The sequence below is a fragment of the Hakea prostrata genome, chromosome 2 (assembly GCF_041222555.1).
Source record: "Hakea prostrata isolate BN-2017 chromosome 2, UWA_Hpros_2, whole genome shotgun sequence".
NCBI classification, from domain to species: Eukaryota; Viridiplantae; Streptophyta; class Magnoliopsida; order Proteales; family Proteaceae; genus Hakea; species Hakea prostrata.
In genome coordinates this window covers 55,218,602-55,240,950 of record NC_142601.1, presented here as the reverse complement: position 1 = coordinate 55,240,950, position 22,349 = coordinate 55,218,602, and the positions used below count along the sequence as shown (strand labels likewise).

The 22,349-nt window shown below is 39.2% G+C and overlaps 1 protein-coding gene across 4 annotated transcripts in view; it reads right to left on the bottom strand.

Moving 5' to 3' along the window:
* LOC149024982 (zinc finger FYVE domain protein) overlaps positions 1-22,349 on the bottom strand; it is a 112,776-nt gene that overhangs the window by 13,665 nt on the left and 76,762 nt on the right. For all 4 annotated transcript variants that reach the window (XM_089145164.1, XM_089145165.1, XM_089145166.1 and 1 more), the window contains 8 exons: positions 10,297-10,458; positions 9,675-10,004; positions 9,474-9,556; positions 9,229-9,333; positions 6,868-7,099; positions 6,035-6,400; positions 4,665-4,766; positions 3,907-4,050 (listed from right to left, as the gene is read on the bottom strand). In XM_089145164.1, the coding sequence (XP_089001290.1) occupies positions 3,907-4,050; positions 4,665-4,766; positions 6,035-6,400; positions 6,868-7,099; positions 9,229-9,333; positions 9,474-9,556; positions 9,675-10,004; positions 10,297-10,458 (1,524 nt within the window). The remainder of the gene's footprint in view (positions 1-3,906; positions 4,051-4,664; positions 4,767-6,034; positions 6,401-6,867; positions 7,100-9,228; positions 9,334-9,473; positions 9,557-9,674; positions 10,005-10,296; positions 10,459-22,349) is intronic.

Genomic DNA, 22,349 nt, shown 5'->3' with positions numbered 1-22,349 from the left:
CCTAGCTCTAGAGGTCCTCTCTTGCATTCTCCAATCCAAAATTGACCATCATCTCATCTCTCCAATTCCCATATGCAAATCCATCAACCTCACCCATCTTGCTTTCGCCAATGATCTCATGATCTTCTCCAAAGCAGATCACCAATCTATCTCCTCCATTCTCTTGGCCCTTTCGCTCTTTGAATCCCTCTCTGGCCTCCGTTTCAACCTCGATAAGTCCATCATCTTTCTCTCCGGTGTCCCAGCTCAGCTTCTAACCTCTCTCCCCCTCATTCCCGATAGACTAACCCGTCACCACTGCCTCCCCATGCTTGATCATATCCGCAAGAAGCTTCAACTTTGGAAGGGCAAGCTTCTATCCTTTGCCAGTAGAGTAGTTCTTATTTGCTCTATCCTTTAATCTTCGTATCTTTACTGGTGTGGTATCTTCTCCATCCCCAATCCACCATCCATGCTATAGAATCCTTGTTCTGTGCCTCCTTTGGAAAGGGCGGGAAGCCCCTCGTTTTCTCCACCCTATCTGTTGGTCAACTATCAATCGCCCAACTTCTGAAGGAGACCTGGGTATCCACTGGATTTTTTATGTTAACCTAGCATGTCTCTTTAAACTCATTTGGAAAATTGCCTCAAAGCATGACTCCATTTGGGTTTAATTGGGTCCATTCCTACCGCCTCTGAGCAGATTCTTTTTGGATGGTTCCCATGCCCACTAATCCTTCGTGGATCTGGAGGAAACTCCTCTCTCTGTCCCCTAGCTCTTTCTACTATTTTTACCACCATTTCCTCTGGCATCTCCACCTCATTCTGGGTCGATCAGTGGCACCTGTTGGGCATTCTCTATAACCACTTTGGGCCCCAAAATGTCTCTGTCTCCCGTATCCCAAAAAACACTCCCTTGTCAGCCTTCGTCCCCAATGGTTCCTGGAACCCTTCCCCCCTCCCCCTTCTCATTCAGGTTTGGGATTCTCTTCCCCCTCTCGCTAGTTCCCTTCATGAACTCACAGTTTGGCTCCCATCTCCCACCAAAACCTTCTCCACCATCTCTGCATGGAATCTTCTCTGAGCCCATAACCCTAAACCCCCTTGGGTCCCTTTGGTCTGGTTCAAAGGTTTCATTCCTCGCCATTCCCTTACCCTTTGGAGAGCCCTCAACCATGGCCTTCCCACCCAATCCTTCCTTATTAGCCACCATATCTCAGTAAATCCCAACTACATCCTTTGTTGGAACGGCCTAGAAAACCTTGAGCACCTTTTCTTCTCTATCCCCTTCTCTAGATCCATCAAGAGAAAAGCCTTAGCCTCCATCTAGCCTTTTGAGAAGTTCCTTTGGATTTGCTCGTTGATTGGTCTTGGATTGTGAAAAACTTTTCAGGCTCTTCCATTTGTGATCGGATTGGTCAGCTAGTTTTCTGTGCCTTTATTCATCATCTTGGGAGATGGACATCCAAATCTCGCTTTTCAGACATGATTCGGAATGCCATATATTTTGATGTTTCTTCAAGATTGTCAGCTCTCCCCCACCCCCTGTTGAGGATACCCCAAGGAATAGTTTCATTGTTGTCTCCTGGGGTCTTAGCTCTTCTTTTCGGTCTTCCTCTTAAAGACCTTGTATTATAATTATTTATTAACCCAAAAAAAAAAAAAAGAGTAAACAGAGGGTAAGTACACAGAAATAAAATTTCCTATCCTAGTTTTTAATGTTCAGTTTATCTTGCTTCAAAAGCTAAGTTTCTTCGCTGAGAAAGACAATTCCTGTAGAAGGCAGGCATAATAAGAGTCTAGGGTGTGAGATCCATTTCATATCCCTTATGTCTTCTTCTTCCTAGTAAGATCTATTCACCGGTCATATATTTTCTGAGCTTTATACCGCAGCCTACCGCTGCAAGTTGAGTCTAGAAATAATAATTAGTATTGAATGCCCCTACAATTAAATAAATATTTTCCTATTAGTAGACGAGATTAAGACTAATTGGAGAAGTCATAACTGACCAGTTATCTTGCTGAACCCTTTAAAGCCCAGATTATTGAAGATAGCCCAAAGAAATCCCTACTTTAGAGGATAGACAAAGGGAAACCTAATTGACTATGCTTTGGTCCTGTTCGAAGATCTGGTTCATAAGATTCCAGAAATCTCCTTATAGATCCCTCAATCCAAGTTCTGACATATCTCAGGGATGAGCCATCGACTTGGCCAGAGAATTTAAAGGCTAATACCTTCCCTGCTGATCAGTGTTGCTATATTTCTCAAACAGTAGTCCATTCTCAGATTTGAGTCCTAAATCCCAACTCCTGCCTGCAATAGGTGATCTACTGTTGATGTTTATTATTTCCTTTAGGCTGGGGTTATCAAGACCTTTGTCAATTATTACAAGGACAATTTGATCTACTGGTACCTATGGTGATATGTAATACTGCTATATAATCTGAAAAAAGTAGCAATTTGGGGTTGTACATGCAATACTACCTGGGTAAGGTTACCATATACCTAGCTGTACATTAAAATATGAAACGGAGAAATTTGGGTTGAGGTTGTATAGTAAGGTGGTATTTGAGGTGGTTTCTAAGATCATCAGCCCGACCCTGAATCCAAATTTCAACAGGACCTTTGCTTGACTGGGTTTTGATCTGATTAACTGCACCCCACCACTTCTAGCTACTTTAGGCAATTCATGCCACAAAAACCACCATAGCTGGGATCAATGGATAGAATGAAGTTACAACAGAATATATTAATGCTAATAGCACCTTTCCTAATATCAGAAGCAAAAACTTAATAATTCACAACAAAATCCAGCTAAGCCAATGCTAAATTTATAGCATATGTAAACTAGATATCTAAGATGTCAAAATTCCTGATTCAGGCTTCCACATTGAAAGTTCCAATTTCGAAACCTTGTCTTATTCTGGTTTCTTTAATATGGATGAGATATAACTTAATAGAACTGGATTTTGGATGGAAGATTCTTACTAAAACCTCCCCAAACCACGCTGGACAAATATTTCTACTTCTAAAAGGAAATTATACAGCTCTTAGCTACCCTTTAATCAGCAGTCGGTACTCAGACAATACCAGACTAATAAAATTGAATGTACTGAAGTTATATTATCCATGGTCTATTTCAATGTGCTTATACCAACGTGTGAGGCCCAGGAACTGAATAAGGCCAATTGCTGAGGAATACATTAAGAAGTTCCAGAAAGCGTTGGAAAGATTGCCACATTTTTGTTTGACATGGTTTATGGTTTACAAAGTTGTCATGGTGCCAAAGCGATCTAAGGTGTTTAAGGGCAGTTGAAGTGCCTAGGCTCTAATGCGCTTGCCAAAATACAAAACGCTTCCCCCCCCCCCCCAAAAAAAAAAAAAAAAAAAAAAAAAGTTGGCTTCCTTCCTAACATAGATACATCAGACGTGGGGTTTAACCTTTTTATCTTTTTTTTTTCTATTTCTTTGGAATTTTATTGGCCTCAAATAGGGGATATTTTCTTATTTAAGATTAATATCTACAGTAAATGAAATATTAGATATAAATACAATTTCTTAACTGATATTTGGCATAAGTAAATGCCAGATTTTGGTACCATACCAATTAATATAGTGCAATGGGCTCTACAATAAGGCAGCAACTGTCTAGGCCCCTGTAAATCAGCCTGGATGCTAAGGCGAAGCCTTGACAACTACAACAGCCTACACCATTATAGTTCTTCAGAATAATTGGTCATACATCAGCAAGAAAATGAACACATGTTTTGTCGATAAAAGTCAACTGGATATTTTATCAGTCTTACACGAGGTATTGATGCAGGAGAGTATCAAACATGATCAAAATTACAAAGATTTTGCCATTAGTCTAAACGACGGTGCAACAAAAGCTTCTGAAAGCATATATCTCTAAGAAGATACCATACTTGGATTGCAACACGTGCAGATAGCTTGACAAGTCCCTCCTCGGAGAGCTTTTCAAAGGCACTTTTTCCTCTGACTCCCTTTGAGATAAGCTTTGTTGCATCCCCTGCTTTCTGTCGTGCTGACAATCCTTCTTCAAAATGCAACTGCACCATGGTAAAGATATCCTAAGCAAAAGCAACAGATACACTGATGTACTAAAAACAAGAGATCACAAGCTTATGAAGCTCTGGTACATTGCTTCTTTCCACTGACCAAGCACAAGTCAGTTAACCCAGGAAAAAGCATGCTAGCCAAGCAACAACATTAAGTAGAAGTGCCTCATACTATCTCCCAACACCCCCAAAATAAGAAAAAAAAAGAGCAAGAGTATTTTCATCATGGATCAAGTACTAGAATAAATATTTCATGATTATGTTAGTTTTTCTATGTAGATTACTGACAAACTTTAATCCAACAGACGAGGAAAATAAATTTTGGTCTTGGCTCAGTGGCTCCATAGTCTTTCATACACACACTTGCATCTTTAGTTCAACAGCAGTTTCCACAATAAGAATCAAAAAAGTAGTCACAGAACTTGAGAAAAGAGACCGAAACTACATTATCCGAACAATAGTACATACAAAAAATAATAATGTAGCCAAACTGTCCACAGCTCTAAATTATGTGAAAACTGTATGTTTCCACACAAATACCATCAATATCAACAAACAAGGGCATGCTTTCACCTATCCCCCCAAAAGAATAGAGAGGTACTTACTTTTGCATGCTCCAAATGTTTTATGGCTTCATCTTGGAAAGAAGAGTTCATAAATAGCTGAATACAACAGAGTCCGGCAGCAACATGATCCTTCTTGATTACCTGTAGCAAAAAGTTATGGTTAAGAACTCAACAGAAGGGGGGAAAAGCACTCACAACCCGCCCTGCCCACCACCCCCAAAAAAAAAAAAAAAAAAAAAAAAAAAAAAAAAAAAAAAAAAAAAAAAAGAAAAGAAAAGAAAAAGAAAAAGAAAAAGATAAAGAAAGAAGAAGCAGCCGAAAATATGATGATGGTAGCCGTGGTCTATATATCCTGAAACTGGAGATAAAAATGTCTGGCCATGTCAACAATAGAGTGAAAATAAGAGGAGTATAAACCAGACATTATAAAAGGATGATGTTTTTCATTTTTAACTGTCGCTTCTAGCAGAACTATTGAATAAGAAGACTCTGTGATCAGTTTGGAAAACCTGATTTTGTGAAGAAACGAATTAGCCCATATACAGTACAGAGGGCTCCCAGTTTGGAAAACCTGATTTTGAGAAGTTGTAAATAGACTAGCTTATAATCTGGCAAAACACTATCTAAAACAAGGGCAGTGGATAAAGTCAACCAAAACCAAAGGGGAAAAATGTAGGTTTACTTGCAAAATGGCTATGGAAGTTTCTAGATTAGATGCATGGTAATCATATGGTCTGTTAATCCTATCTAAAATTTATCTGGTGCCTCACAAAGATCTGATCAATTCTAGGCATCTCTAAATGTCTCCGTATCAGACAAACTAAAAGCTGGCACACATTTTTCTCTCCCCTGGATGAATACCTCAATCTAAATACCAAAAGGAAAAAAAGGGGGGGGGGGTAAAAACAAGAGCCAATTACAAGGCCCTGCCAAGAAGGGCTTAGGCCTGCAAAAGAGAAAAGAGAGGTGGGGAGGGGGAAAACGCAACAAGAAACTCTAACCAGGGTCCAAATCCAGTGACATAGGGCATGACCTTTGATTTCCAATTTTCCATACCCAATGGCAAGATTGCCATGCTATAGGGCAAACAGTAGGCAATGTAAGGCTGGGATTTGGAATCATGGATACTAGAACCACAACAGCAGAAAAATTGACATGCATCATTTAGATGCTTGCAGAAATGAAATGATTTTTTTCTCCAGATGAAAATATGTGCAAGCATGCACATGCACATGTACATTCAGAAGGTCCACAAAAATCATTTCTCTATCACACATTTTCATCACAAGAATCAAGAACTTTCTGATGCCTTAATAAGATCAGAAACAAGCAACTTCTCTTTTTATATAAGACCCTGACTTGTTTCTATATAGAAGCCTCACAAAAAGAAGGGGGTAACATTTATGCACCTGGAACTTGTAAAGATAATTGAAATGCTTATGAGTTTCACAGTAGGCACATATACGGGCAACGGAAGAAGCTATATGTTGGTTCACTGCCACATCCAGTGCTTCACCAGAAGACAATCTCGTTGAAATGACAAGTTCCAAAACAGGCATGGCATCATAACCAATGCATAAATCACATAAATCATCAATTGTCCCGTAATCAGTTGCCAGAGGATCTGGCCTTTGAGGAGATGAAGATGGGGCAACAGAAACAAGTGAGGAGGGTTGAGGAGGTGGAGGGACACCATCAGGAGGAAAGAACAACAAGCAAGCATCATTGTAGCGACCATGTCTGAACATAAAACCAAGCAGATGTTGACGTGTATGCTGCAAAAGGCATAAATCTATTAAAAGAATTCATCAGAAAATTTTTTATAAACAGTTTACCATCTACATGAAGCACCAGGATGAATATCCATGAGGAGACATTAATTATAGAAGGATGTAAACCACAGTGGCTATAAACCCACAAATTCTGAGTAATCACGCAGTCCAACCAAACACCCCCCACTCCAAAATAATAATAATAATAATACTGGAGAAGAGCACCCTGCGGGGGGGGGAGGATGCTTGGAAGCACTTACGAATTTCCAACAAATGCTTATTATGCAGCACCAGTAATAAAGTTGACTGTCCAGTCAGTGGTTAGTGGCCATTATGTGTTCAAATGCAAGAACTGGCTATGGAATGTGCAAGTGTACAAATCAATATGAAGTTTTGTTGAAGATATGACCAATATATTATTCAAGTATTTGAGCAGAAATTTAAACCATGGCAAGATCATTCCAACTTACTTCTTGCAAATAAATAACACACTCATTGTAACGAATTGGGTCCAGGTTGCTGCGAGGGCCATCATCAAAATCTAAAGCAGATGACATGGACTGGCTGTTTGAAGATTCTAGAGATCGTCTGGACCTCTCAGAACGGGGAAAAGTAGATGGCATGTATAGAACATTAAGGTATGAGTCAGCAGATAAGGAGTCATCTAAGATTGTTGGAGCACTTTTAGCCAGATGTTCATACCTGCAGTAGAATTTTGTGTTGTCATTCCCTGTAGCATTAGAGATATTTGTTGTATCTTTTAGTTACAAATTTCTTGCTACCACATAACCTTTCTATAGCACAAAATCTACAACAAGAACCAATAAAACTATAAAAAATTACAACCAAGCACAATACAACAGAACTATACCAATCCAAAATAGACAAGATCACTACAAGAACCAAATCTTTCCATGGCCAGCTGATCCTTGCCATTCCAGTTGTTTTACTGTTTGTTTTTGCATCACATCATTCCTCACCTTTCAATGGTATTCATTGCCCAGTTCCTAGTGGTAAGAATCAACCTTTCTTCACCTTTTAATTTATGATACAATTCCTACGTTTCCCATAAACATATTCATTTCTAATTAATTTTGTCATTAAAAATACAAAGAAGTTGGCAACCTAGGCTATAGCTTTCTCTCTCTCATATTACCCCCCCGCGCGTATAGGTTATTATGTTGTGTTTTTCACCCTTTTCAATTCCATAGTTCATATTATGTTAGCATAGGGGGTATATATGTAGTTTCCCTTATGTGATTGGGACACTGGGTGAACATGTATTTTCCCTTATGTAGTTCCTATTATGTTAGCATTGGTTTGAGAATCGTGTTACAAGTTCTCCACTTCTTTTACTTCTCTTTGAAACCCTAGTTTACAAAGGAATTCCACGGAAAAAGGCTACCATGTGAAGATTTTCAAGAAATCATGAGGAAACTCTTAGATGAAGACTACTGAAGCACCAAGAAGATGAGGCTGTTTGGAGCCCAAATCAGAACAAGCAGAGCTACAACTAGCTTTGAACTTGATAAAGGTTTCTCTCTCTCTCTCTCTCTCTCTCTCTCACACACACACACACACACACACACAATCAGCATCCGTTGGAGGTGGGAAGGACACCTCCAAATCCCCCATGGTCTTGATTTACTTAAGGCAGGAGTTGCTGGAGCAGAACTCATTTATCCATGAATTGAGGTAGGGGCATGAATAAAAACATATTTGTTTCTCTTCTGAGAATTCTACATCATTAAGCATTTAAGCTAACACAAGCTTCCCTTAATTTTCAGAGCCAACTATGGTATTTGCCTACTGAAACATACTTCTAAAACCAAAAGAGAAAAAGCACAAGCTCGCTGACATCTTGAAAAACTCAGGCTGGTTGAGACTTGAGACAGCGATTCATTATAATTTTGAACTCTGCTCCTTCTAGAATGCAAATTTATGGGCAGAATGGCATGCCTTCTTCAAGTATGAACCACATGAAATATTTCTTCTACTAAACATTTTTGCCAATCAGTTTGTTATTTTCAGTCTTTTAGGCATAAATGCCAAGTGAATTTATGAATTATGATACAATATTTCATGTCTAATCTGCTGTCAGTCACTCTTTTCAAAGTTTCCGGACTAGAGTGTTAGATATCAAAATAAAAAGCTGCAGTATTACAAATATCACCTATTTGCTAGTCAACATGCATCACAGTGCTCTAGTCTTCCAGCAATTTCTTCTTTATAAAATTCTTGTCAGTAATTTGTCAAGTTGATCCCACCAACACCTTTGAATTTCCAGAATGCCTATCGGCTTACTGAGTTACGTCGTCCCTCCTACCTACTTACATGTTATTGGGATTCCATCAAGAAAGCCTTTTGTTCTTAATAACATTAAACTTTTAGTGACTAGTGCTTTTAACATACAAGGAAAATACAGTTCTCGGTTTCAAAGAACTCCAGATCTTCCCACCAGGACTCAGCTGAAACATCGCTAGTGGATTTGGCATGCAGAAAAGTATGGGTATAATGACCCCATACACCATCTCTAACAAGATTTAAAGCTTCAGCTTTTGTGGCCATATTTCTCGAGAACCACAGACATGCTGAGGGCAATAGGTAATGGAGAGCCTGGTTCCCAAAGTTGGGCCTATCCTATAGGCCCAACCTAAGATTTTAGGAACAGGGCTACCATGGACAGAACTTCAAGTATAGACGGCAACTGAATCCACCCAGCTTGGTCCCCCAGGCCATAGAAACCACAGCAAGGAAGCTCAATATCTATTCAGAGAACAAAGAACAAGGAAATTGGTACAAGATGGTTAGTAAGCTGGTTTAACTCTTACATGGAACGGACAGCTGAAACCTCAACTGGGGGCCCTCCTTCTATTGTATTGACAATCTCCAGAATAACAACCACAGGATCTTCCTTGTATAATTGAAGAGCTTGCCTGGACATCATGAAAGCTCATTAGTCATGTGCCACCTGGGTTTTAGTATCTTTAGTGAAACTTTCAATTTGCAATGGTTGGTCTATAAGTTCACTTCCACATTAAACGCATTGACAATTATAAAAGCATCGCCAACATACTTAAATTTCACACGTGCTTGAGCATAGTGTTCCATTCGAAGTAAAGCATGTCCCCATGCACTCCATACAGGGAAAGCAGAAATCTGAGACTCAAAACAGTTTCATGGATATGTATTAACTATTAATAACCAAATAGGATGCAAAAAATATGGGAACTAAGAAAGTAACATGCAGTATTAAATGCCTCCACATGGATGATACCTTGCACTTTTTGCAAGTATAGACAGCCATGCTGTACCGTTCATCTTCAATAAGCCTATCACGAAGACGTTCAGACGACTCTTTATCTGCAATATCATCAAGAGAAGCAACAATGCCAGAACCCAGAAGGCTTTGAAGCAGCTCGGCACGTCCAAGCCAGATTTCTGCTTGTGACAGAACATCTGACACTTCATCAGTAGTTTGACTACCAAAACTTGAGCTGCCAGCATCTGAAGATGCATCATCGGCATCCCTACTTCTGTCCAAATTGCTCGGCAGGTCACTGCTGCCAGCAAGTTTTTTCAGCAGGGATCTAGCATCAATCAATGCCTGCAGAAGCAAAACGGAGTAGTACATACAATCTCCAATAATTAATTTTTATAGATAACAAAGCTTTAGTTGAGTAAAATTCACGTTCTATATGTACAGAATCAGCCATCACCATGACCGATGAACCCTTGAACCATGAAGAAAGACCAAGGTTCTTTCTTTCTCTCCTCTTTTTTTGTTTGTTTGTTTGTTTGTTTGTTTTTTTTTTTTGGGTCCTGTACTGCAAACAAGCAGCTCAGATCTCAAAAGTAAATAAAATTGGAGTATCTTTATTAATTGCTAAGGAAGTTACCTGTACAAAAGTTTCTGTTGCATGATATGCTCGCCCCAAAGTTTCCATAGATGCCTTCAAGGGCAACTGTTGAGAGCTCAACACATTCTTCATCTGAGCAACACACAAGTCCAGAGCACCTTTGGCAGATACTGACTCATCAGAGCACAAAGAAAGCAGAACCTAGCAATTAAGAGATAACTGCAAACTCAGCAGATCCAGGGCAGCACTTTCTGAAGCAAATATTAAATGTGTGCTACCTATCATTTGTATTTTCCAGTATGAACAATGCAAAGTGAAATAAATACTATATTATTCATTATTGGTATCTACATCAGTTCAAACACATATTGTTGAGAGTTGTGCAGAGTTAGTGCACAAGCTCCAATTCTGCTGCCTTGGTGCACAAGCCTTGGAGCACATGCTACAGTAGTTTCTATTTTGGTGTGTTACATTAGTTTCTATTTTTGGTGTAGGAGTCTTGGTGCACAAGGTTTAGGAGAGTTAAATTACATAGTTTTTATTTTCCGAACTTTACTTTTCTGTACTTTCTTTTTTGGACAGATTTTTAGGAGTTAGAAGATGAGAAGATTCTGTCCATAAGTTGTACTTTTTCTTTCCTTTTTCAGAGGACAAGTTTCTTGTCTTTGAAGTTATATTATGACAATTAAAGCCTATAAATAGAGACAGCCTTCGATTTTAGGAGTTTTACCCGGAATCGCAGCTCTTGCTGCTAGTTCTTCTCCCATCTTCTTCTTCTTCTTCTCACCTACTCACCTGTTCTCTTCAGCTACTGTTTAGGTTCTCAAGAGCTTGATATCTAACATAGTATCATAGCTTTTTTAATCTAAACAGTGCTGTCTCCATTGCTTTCTTCTGAAGTTCTTTTTTGCTCCAGTTTTTATTGGTCCGCAGCCACCTACTGCTGCACTTAATTACTGTTAGCTCAAATGTTAATCTAAGTTGAACTTTTATACCTTTTATGCTCTACATATCCCAGAACTTGATCGGATTCTTCTAAACCTCTGTTTCTGCATTTCTGCAGATCTATTCCTCTATTTTCTAGTTCTGCAATTACCCATTCAGTTCTACACTGCAGAATTTCTTTTCTTATTTTCTTTCAAGTTCTGGGCTGCTAGATTGTGACCTCTACCCATTGAACAAATTTTGGTCGAATCATGCGAAATTTCGTCGCATTTTTGGAATGCCGAAACGAAACTCAAGGGGACCCAAAAAAAGCCCCAGGTTTCGATCGAAATTATCGAAATTTTGACCTTGGGTTGAAACCTGGTTGAACTAGACTGGACCAGCTGGGGAAATGTGGGAAACTTTGACTGTTTTGATTGAAACTATAGAAGTTTTGACCAAAACTCAAACCTGGGTTAAATAGTCAAGTGAATCGTTCATTTTTATAAAAAGTCCTCTTTTTCGATCGAAACCTAGAGTTTCAATTGTGAAAACATGGCAGCTGCAGGGAGTTTCCACTCCGTTTTCCCACCATTTTCGAGCTGTTTTTCATGATTTTGCATCATTTCGACCACTTTTGAGCACTCCTTTGTTGATTTTGGCCCTTCTTGGTGGATTATTTCACATTTTTCAAGCTTTGTTGCAAGGTAACCTAAGTTTCCCCTATTTTTTGATTTTTTCCTTTCTTTCATGGTCAAATGGTGTTGGAAAGTTTTGAAATTTACTATTATGGTATCTAATAGGTAGATTAACAAGTGAAAAAAATTGTTGGATTTGATTGTTGTAGTGTTCTAATATTTTTTTATATTTGCTTCATGCTTAAAGCATATTGGATTGAGTTGATATTGCTATGTGTTGTCTCTAATAAGTAGAATTACATATGTAATTCATTGAATCTGATTTTTGAAGTGTTTTACTATGTTTTCTGATTTTTCTTGTATTTAATAATAATTACAAAAACTATTTTTAATTAGGAACAAAAACTTCAAAATGTTTATGAATACCTTACTTTACATATGTAATTGATTAAATCTGTTTTTTGAAGTGTTTTACTATGTTTTCTGATTTTTCTTGTATTTAATACTTATTATAAAAATATTTTAATTATAAAAAAATATTTTTAATTAGGAACAAAAATTTCAAAATGTTTATGAATACCTTACTTTACATATGTAATTGATTGAATCTGTTTTTTGAAGTGTTTTACTATGTTTTCTGATTTTTCTTGTATTTAATAATTATTATGAAACCTATTTTAATAATTTAATTGTAAAAAAATATTTTTAATTAGGAACAAAAACTTCAAAATGTTAATGAATACCTTAGTTTACACTTTACAAGTAATGTGTGACTGTTTATTTAGACTTTAGTACCTTTAGGCTAAAATTAAAGTGTTGGGTTTCTATTTTAACGGTGATTATTATGTATGTTTGTATCAGGATTCAGGATTCAGGCACAAACTTTTGAGTTAGAGACTCAAAAAAATGATGTAAGATATAGTTTGGTAGCATGGTAGGCCTCTGACGAATGATAGGAAGAAGTCAGAGTGTGAATATTGTTTGAAAAAGATTGGATCAAGTGGGGCCACTTGACTAAAGATCCATTTAGCGGGAGGGGACCGCAATGTGGTTGGATGCCACAATGTCCCCTATGAAGTTAAAATGGCAATGACAAAATATGTGACAGAAGGGCAAGAGAAGATGGCACAAAAGAAAGCAAAGAGGGATTAGTTCTAGGCAGCATGCCTAGAGGAGGTGGGAGAGCAAAATGTGGACCCAGATCCAGGTGATGCATCATCCTCAGAGGCAGAGATGGAGAGAGTACTCAGGATGAGTAGGGAGTCTCATAGACTTGATGAGATTAGGAGGACACAAGAGGGCCATGGGTGCAGGGTCATCTAGAGATCTGGATGTTGAGAGGGCAAGCGGAGGCAACTCCAGTATGAGGAGGAGCAAGAGTGTCAAAGAGTCAGTTCCATTACATTGGGCCCCACTATCACGACTTAGTGCCACATCTGTTGCACCTAGACCTAGTGCCACATCTGCTGCTTCTAGACCCATTGTGTTAAATCTTGATGTGCAGATACCACACACTGATCCTGACATGTTTGTGAGGCCACAGACAAAACAGAAGAAATTAAAGCATATGTGGGGTAATGTGAAGAAGATGGGGATGGCCTTTTCTAAGTGGGCATTATATCACAGTGTTCCTGCAAATGCTGCACAAGGACCTTAGTATAAGGCAATGGTGGATGAGATCAGTGGGGCTTGACATGGGGTGGTTGGGCCAACCCCATATGAGATATATAATGTATATCTCCCATGGCATAAGGTAGACTTGAAGGCCTACATTGATGGTCTTAAGCTGATGTGGAGGCACTATCAGGTGACAGTGATGTGTGATGGTTGGATTGGTCCCACTAGATAGTCTATCATCAATTTTATATTGAATTGTGATGGGAGGACGATGTTCCTCAAGTCTGTTGATGCATCCCGGTTACAAGAAGGATGCAAAATACATATATGGGTTGCTGAAGAGTGTGGTGAAAGAGGTAGGAGTTGAGCACGTGGTGTAGATTGTGACTGATAATGGCTCCAATTTCAAGAAGGCTGGGATGAAGTTGATGAAGAATCCCCGCTATAGGCTCTTCTGGACTCCTTGTGTGGCACATTGTATTGATTTGATGTTGAAAGACATGGGGCAAGTCAAATTTGTGAAGAACGTTGTTTAGCGGGATCAAAATGTGACCACATTCGTAAATAACCATGGATATGTTAAGGAGGAAATGTGGTGGTGACTTGGTGAGGCCTGGGGTCACAAGATTTGCTACAAATTGGATTGCCTTGAAGAGTTTTGAGAAGAAGAAAACCCAATTACGTGCGATGTTTACATCTGAAGAGTGGTTTGATTGGCCCCAATCAGATTCACTACCAGGGAGAGCAGCACGGGCTACTATATCCAATGATCCTTCTGGGAAATCTAAAAGTTGTTGTGAAGCTTCTAGACCCTGTGGTGACAGTCTTGAAGTTGGTAGATCAACAAAGGAAACCAACTTTACCACATATATGGGCTGCAGTGGAGATGATGAAGGAGATGGTTAGGAAAGTATATCCTTAGGGCAACCAAAATTCCTTGATATCATCCAGGAGAGGTGGGAAAGGCAATTGAAACATCCATTGCATTTGGCTCGTGAGTTAAAAGTTATTAAAATTTTCAAGTTATTACTTAAATACTTAATTGTCAATAACTTAATACTTATTATGTAGTTTCTTACCATCTCATTTGTTGGCTTGTTTGATAGTTTATTATTTGAATCCCATGTACCACTACAGTAAAGAACTTGGGATGAGGGCAGATTTGATCCCGATAGTCCATCAAGTAGTGGAAGGGTTGGAACCGGATCTGGCAAAACAAGCATTAATTAATAATGAGGTAAGATTGTGAGTTGTGACTTGTGAGATGACTAGTAGTCTAGTACTTAAAGATAAATACTTGTTTTTTTATACTAAATTTGTAATTATTTATTGCAATTAAAGGCTTTTAGAGATGCTACTGGTAGCTTCGGTCGCTCAGTGGCTATTCATACTAGGGAGAACATCACTCCTGGTTAGTCACTTAGTCTAAGTCTTAGATACTCAATTTGAGTTTTTGACACAATTTATTTTTACTGTTATTAATTTGGCTGGTTATGTTTCTTGCAGCTGAGTGGTGGCTGCAATATGGGTTAGACTCGGAGTACTTGATTAACATTGTAGTTAGAGTGCTCTCCCAGACATCTTCTACCACCGGCTGCGAGCGTAAGTGGAGCACATTTAATCTAATACATTCTAAGAGGCGGAACCGTTTCGGGGTGAAGCGGCTAGAGGATCTTGTATATGTTCACTATAATATGAGGTTGAGAGAGGAGCACATTAAGTTAGGTCAAGAGTGAGGTAATGGGGACATGATTAAGTTGGCTGATATCTTGCCATGGATGATGATGAGGAGGACCCCCTATTTGAGTGGGTCAGAGAGCCACTGTTGGATGCGGCGGGAGGTCGACCCAGTAGTCAAATTGCACAAGAGATGAGAGCTAACGTGGATGAGTTCTTGGCCATAGATGGGAGAGTGGACATCGCCACATCGAGCCTAATCATCCCTTTGTACCACACTCCGGTGCATCCAGTGTCAGTGAGGATAATATTGCGTGGTCATGATGATGATGATGATGTTACTCAACCACTCGCTAGTCAAGCACAGGATGATGACAATGAAGATGATGATGATGATGATGATGATGATGATGATGATGGGGCTTGCTGATCAAGATTTAGCTGAACCACAAGAGAGACCACCACCACCACCACCACTAGAGCCGATAGTGACCCAGTTGAGAGTCAGGGATGGGGAGGGCTTTTGAGGTTCACGGGGGAGACTCAGTTCACCCACGCTACCCAGGATGTCGACCACGATGCAGGTCGTACTTCCATTTACAGCCGGAAGGGGAAAGGGAAAGGGAAGCAACATAGACATGGGTATGAGGATGACACTTCATCGTAAGGGTCTTACCATCCCACTGACACGAATAGCTTGGCAGGTTCCATGGGATCTATAAGTCTATATGAGTCAAGAGGCTCCACAGCTGGATACTAGATACCGACAACAACAGATCCCCACTCGTATTAGAGTGGTATGGAGAGTGTTGCATTCTCTTCTGGGGCTTACAGTAATGCATCTTATGGTTAGGGTTTCCTCAGGATTATGGGAGCCATAGACTAGTAGAATAGACTAGGATGTATTATCCAACGTCTAACGGGAGGACAATATATGTGCACAAGGGTGCAACTTATATGGATGCTAACTTAGGGGCACACACGTTTGTGGAGAAGATCTTCGGCGTGCAACCCCAACCCCAACCCTTTGAGGCTGAATTAGGACTTCCCTATCCGTATTGTGTATTCCCTCATATTGGATATCTTATGCATGTTGACGACCAAACCTATAGAGCTGCAGTTGACGATTACCTCGACAACCATAGGCATCACATGTCATGGGATGTCTATGTCCGTTGGTCAGAGGAGAGGACGTCATAGGCACATTATTACTCAAGTTACAGGATGGATCCATCGAGGCACTCCTCTTGGCATTGACTTAGTGAGTTGTACTTCCCATTTTATTTTTATTGCTAGTTACAATGTATTTGAATTTTGATGTTTCGAGTTTATTTGATGTTTTGAATTGAACTTAGAAGTTAGAAGTCATATATTGAATGTTATGTACTCAAGCATAGTTAAGTTTATTGTGTACTTCTCAGACAACTCTACATTAATGTTATGTACTTTGAATGACATATCTACATTGATTTTTTTTTTTTTAGCAAAATGCATGTGTCAATGTGTTCTTTACACTCTAATTAGCTTAAATGCAGAATCCCCCCAAAATACTCTCTAAAATCTGTCAAAACTTGTACGAAAAAGTCCTCGGTTTCCACCTAAGTTTCCCATTTTCACAAGATCGAACTTTGAGTTTACCTCGAATTTTTTACTATGCCTCTACCTCTACATATTATATCTTTAATTATCAATGACTCAACTATGAGTATTGCCATATAACAAAATTCGGTCAAAGTTTATGATCCTATTTTGGGAACTTTGAAACAAAAAACTAGGGGACCAAAATAAGTCCCAAGTTTTGATCAAAACCGTCGAAATTTCATCTAAACTTGTCAAAACTTGGTTCAACCTAGTTGGACCAGCTGGTTCATGAGGAAGGAAAAAAAAAACCCCCCAAATTCTTGGGAAACACGGGAAATTTCGTGGAAACTTGAGATCTTTTCTTGCAAGTTTCATAGCTTTCAAAAATTTTCAAATTTTTTGTTTCTTTCATGTTTCCCCATATAACATGACAAATACCCCCTCAATCATGACTTCTCTATCCAAATTGCATATTCCCTCAGAGTGGTTATCTTAGGCATGTTGATGACAAGACTTATAAAGTTGTAGTTGTAAATTACCTTGACAATTATAGGCATAAAATGTCATGGGATGTCTATGTTCGTTGGTTGGAGGAGACGATGTTACACGTATAGTACTACTCAGCTCACAGGATGGATCGATCGAGGCACTCCTCTTGGCACTGAGTTGTACTTTCCTTTTATTGTCCGTTACTTTGCATTTGATGTTTTGAAGTTAGAAATTATAATGTTATGTACTTAAGTAGTTAAGTTTATAGTGTACGTCTTGGACAACTCTACATTGATGTTATGTACATTGAATGACATATCTACATTGACTTTTTTAGCAAAATGCATGTGTCAACGTGTTTTTTATACTCCAGTTAGCTTAAATGCAGAGTCCCACCCTAAAATAATTCCTAAAACAAGTCAAAACTTGCACGAAAAAGTCCTAAGTTTCCTCGAAATTTCTCAGTTTCCCACCTAGGTTTCCCATTTTTACCCGGTCAAAACTTGAGTTTCCCTCGAATTTTTGTCCTATGAGTATTGCTGACTGAAAAGGGCCTTAAGGTGATTATGTGAATGTTCAAATTACCTCCATCAAGCTCAAAGGTGGTTTGAATTATTTGCGTTGGTCCCAAGCTGTTCGTGTCTATATCCTTGCTAATTGCTAAAAGTAAAGTTAAATTCACCGAGTATGAACCTCTTGCCGAGACTGATAAATCCTACTCTAGTTGGACCCAAGATGATGCAATCATCAAAATTTGGATGTGGAATAGCATGTAACCAAACATAGCAGCCAATGTTATGTTTTACAAGACTGCCTAGGGGCTGGTCAGAACCAGATCACAGACGGATACCCGTGGTTGTAAACTCGCGCTGTCCCTCCCGGTTGGGGGTGGGGTGCCGTTTCAAACTTTGCCTCCCCTTCCTGTTTTCAGTTCCCTTTTCTTCCCCCCTTTTTTTTGCTCGTTGGTCTGTTGCGTTGCGTAAGAGAATATGGGATGATTTGTAATAAAGCTTTTCACAGGCTAAAAATATGACTTGAATTTATAGTATTTATGAAAAATTATTTTAGTTTCAGCAGGCTGATAAATCTCTGCAGGATTATTATGATTCCTTGAAGGGCACGGTGGAGAAGTTGAATGTTTTTCAACCCCTCACTATAGATATAGAGAAGATTAAGGCGCAATGGAATGAAGTTTTTGTATCTAAATTTCTTGCAGGATTGAACCCTAAACTGAAATCTTTCAAAGGACATCTCCTAGCTGGTGAGCATGTCCCCAACCATAGTGAAGCATATTCTAGACTTCAACGGATTGCCTTGCCTGAAAATAGTTCTAAAGGAGAAAGTTCTGCCTTTACTACTTCTTGTGGAAAGGGCCGTTGTCGTGGCTCAGGGGGAGTTAGTAGATCTTCTGGAGGTTGTGGTGTTCTGTAGTCTAATAAGGCCTCTCGCTTATGTACTCATTGTGCTACAACTAGGAATTTGGTAGAAGCTTATGGGGCCAAGCATGGAAAGCCAAAATGGGCCGAGGAACTTGCCAATGATGTTGTATCTGATTTTGGTACTAAAACAATAACGACTGAAGATAATGTTTTTGGATCTTCTTTGGGGAACTGTCTAAGACTATACGAGATGATGTACGCTAAATCCTTTGCCGTCTACAAAATATTGAGACCATTGGTTCCACATCCATTGGTACTTCTGCTGCCACTCTCTCTCATGGAGGTATCGCAACACTTCTCCCTTCTACATCCCCTTGGATCATCAATTTAGGGACTTCTTCCCACATGACTGGTAAGTCATCTCTTTTTAGTTCTTTTTCTAAATCTATTACTAAGAATTCTGTTGTTATAGTTAATTGGACTTCCACACCTATTTTAGGCTCTGAAAGTGCTTCTCTGACACCTTCCCTTAATTTGTCATCAGTACTCCATGTTGCTAACTATCCTTTTAATTTTTCATCTGTTAGCCAGTTAACTAAAGCCTTGAATTGTTCTGTAACTTTTACTCCAAATTCTTGTGTTTTCGAGGATTTTCACACGAGGAAGACAATTGGTGGAGGGTGTGAAAGGAACGAACTCTACCATCTAGACTATGCTGCCCCAATTGCAGCTCCCTTTGATGATGACGTAGATGCTCTCTAGTGGCATTGTCGTCTAGGCCATCTTTCCTTAGTTGGGCTAAATTTTTTTATTTTCGTCTTTTAAGTCTATGTCTAGGTTAAATTGCAAGATGTGTGAGTTGGGGAAGCATCATTGTGGCACCCTATCCTCCACACTCTGTCCCTCGTGGTGAGTTTTTGTTTTCTCTAGTTCATTCTGATACTTGGGGTCCTTACAAAGTTAGTAACAAGCATGGTTTTTGGTATTTTGTCACTTTTGTGGATTATTCTTCTCATCTGACATGGTTATATCTTTTAAAGGATCAGATTGAGTTCTTTCCTATATTCAAAAATTTTATTCATGAAATAAAGACTCAATTTTCTCTTCCTGTCAAAATCTTTAGATCTTATAATGCTTTAGAATATGTGCAAAATGATATCTAACTTTTCTTATTCTCTTGGGATGATTCATCAAACCAGTTGTTCATTCACTCCTCAACAAAATGGGGTGGCTGAATGCAAGAATCGTCACCTTTTGGAGGTTGTAAGAGGTCTCTTAATTCAGGTGAATGTACCCAAGAGTCGCTGGGATGAGGCTGTTTTGACTGTAGGAGCTTTGATTAATCAAATGCCTATGGCTTTACTTTCAGACAATCTCTGTTTTCAATTGTTTTTCTGAATATTGTGGATAAACTCTCCCTAGTCTGTTAAATGTATCTTTCTTGGGTACTCCCGTACTCAAAAAGGTTTTCGATGCTATGATCCTATTCATCGGAAACAGTTTGTGAGTGCTGATGTGACCTTTTTTTAAAATACCCCTTATTACTCTAGTCCATCTGTGTCTAATAAAAACCTTATTTTGAATGATGCTCCTCCCATTTCATCTTTGGTTCCTTCAAGCGTTCGTGCCCCTTTACATGTTTATCAATGGAGGCGTAAGTTGGTGAAGCGTATTATGAATAATATAGTTACTCATGCTGATGTTGGCAGTTCTCCTCCAAAGGAGGTTAAGGCTAGTCCCACAGAAGTTCCATCTTCATTCTCTCCACTAACATATTTTTCTAATGGAGATCCTACTCTGACTTTGGATGACTTACCAACTGCCTGGAGGAAAGGTACATGTCCTTGTACTTTACGTTCTAACATTGTTTATCCTATTTCTAATTATGTATATGTTTCTCACCTACCCCCCAACTTTCGTCATCTTGCCATTTTCCTATCTGCCATTCATGTTCCAACCGATCATGATGAGGCCCTTAAAATCCTGGCTGGAAAGCCACCATAGATGTGGAAATGGATGCTTTACAGTCTTGTCATACATGGTCTTTGAATGACTTAACCCCTAGAAAAGATGTGGTCTATCGTCAGTGGGTGTATACTGTTAAGTATCATTCTGATGTTACTGTTGAACGGCTCAAGGCTCACTTGGTGGCCAAGGGCTATGCACAAACATATGGTTTGGACTATTGTGAAATTTTTCTCCAGTGGCTAAACTCAATTTAGTTTGTGTGTTGATTTCTTTAGCTGTGAATTATGATTGGCCTCTCCTTCAACTTGATATAAAAAATGCCCTTTTGTATAATGATCTCAATGAAGAGGATCATATGGAGCGACCTCCAGGGTATGTTGCTCGGGGGGAGCACAATGCTCGTGTTTGTAAGCTCCATAAAGCAATATATGGACTCAAATAGTCTCCATGGGCTTGGTTTGACAAGTTTAGCAAGACTATAGAAACTTTTGGATTTCTAGTGCCATTCTTACCCGTTCTACTTTTGTTAGATGACAGGATGGCAATGTTGTCATTATGGTAGTTTAAGTTGATGTATTATTCTTTCAGGCAGTGATGTAGGGGCTATTAGCACAGTCAAGGCACACTTACAAAAATATTTCCAGAGCAAAGACTTGGGTAATTTACAACATTTCCTAGGAATTGAGGTAATTCGCGGTAAGAAAAGAGTTAAATTGTCACAAAGGAAATATTGGATCTTTTGACAAAAACTGGCATGCTTGCCTCTAAACCTACCGACATTCCCATGGATCCTCATTTAAAGTTGGGGCTGGATGATGGTGACTTGTTGGATGATGTCCATCGTCACAGGTTCCTTATTGGAAAGCTTACTTATCTCATGGTTACTCGTCTTGATATTTCCTATTCTATAGGTGTGTTGAGTCAGTTTATGCAGTCTTATCTTAAGAGTGCGCTTGTTAAAGGGCTTATTTATTGGTCACATTGGACTACGGATTTGGTTGTCTTTTCTAATGCAGATTAGGCAGGATCTGCAGCTGATCACCGGTCTATTACAGGTTATTGTACCTTCCTCAACCAAAATCTTGTGACTTGGAGGAGTAAGAAGCAATCTACTGTTGCCCGGTCTAGCGCTGAAGCTGAATATAGAGCTATGACCCACACAACTGCCAAATTAATGTGGCTTTGTTCCTTGTTGGAGGAGATGGGGTTTCCAATCTCTGCCCTTATGAAGATGTTCTGTGATAATCAAGCTGCTTCTTATATTGCCAGCAACTAGCGTTCCATGAGAGGATGAAGTGTATAGAGGTGCCCTGTCACTTTGTTCATGATGTAGTCAAGAAGAGTATTCTCGAGACTCCCTTTGTGGGTTCTGCCGATCACCTAGCTGACTTGTTCACTAAGGCTCTCTTCAGACCTAGTTTTAAGTTTATCTGTTGTAAGCTAGGCATTGGAGACTTGTATGCTCCAGCTTGAAGGGGAGTGTTGAGAGTTGTGTATAGTTAGTGTGCAAGCTCCAAGGCTGCTGCCTTGATGCACAAACCTTGGAGCACATGCTACAGTAGTTTCTATTTTGGTGTGTTACATACGTGTCTATTTTTGGTGGAGGACTCCTGGTGCACAAGGTTTAGGAGAGTTATATACATAGTTTCTATTTTCACTTTTTCAGAACTTTCCTTTGCTGTACTTTCATTTTTGGACAGATTTTTAGGAGTTAGAAGATGAGAAGATTCTGTCCATAAGTAGTACATTTTATTCCTTTTTCAGAGGACAAGTTTTTTGTCTCTCAAGTTGTATTATGGCACTTAAAATCTATAAATGA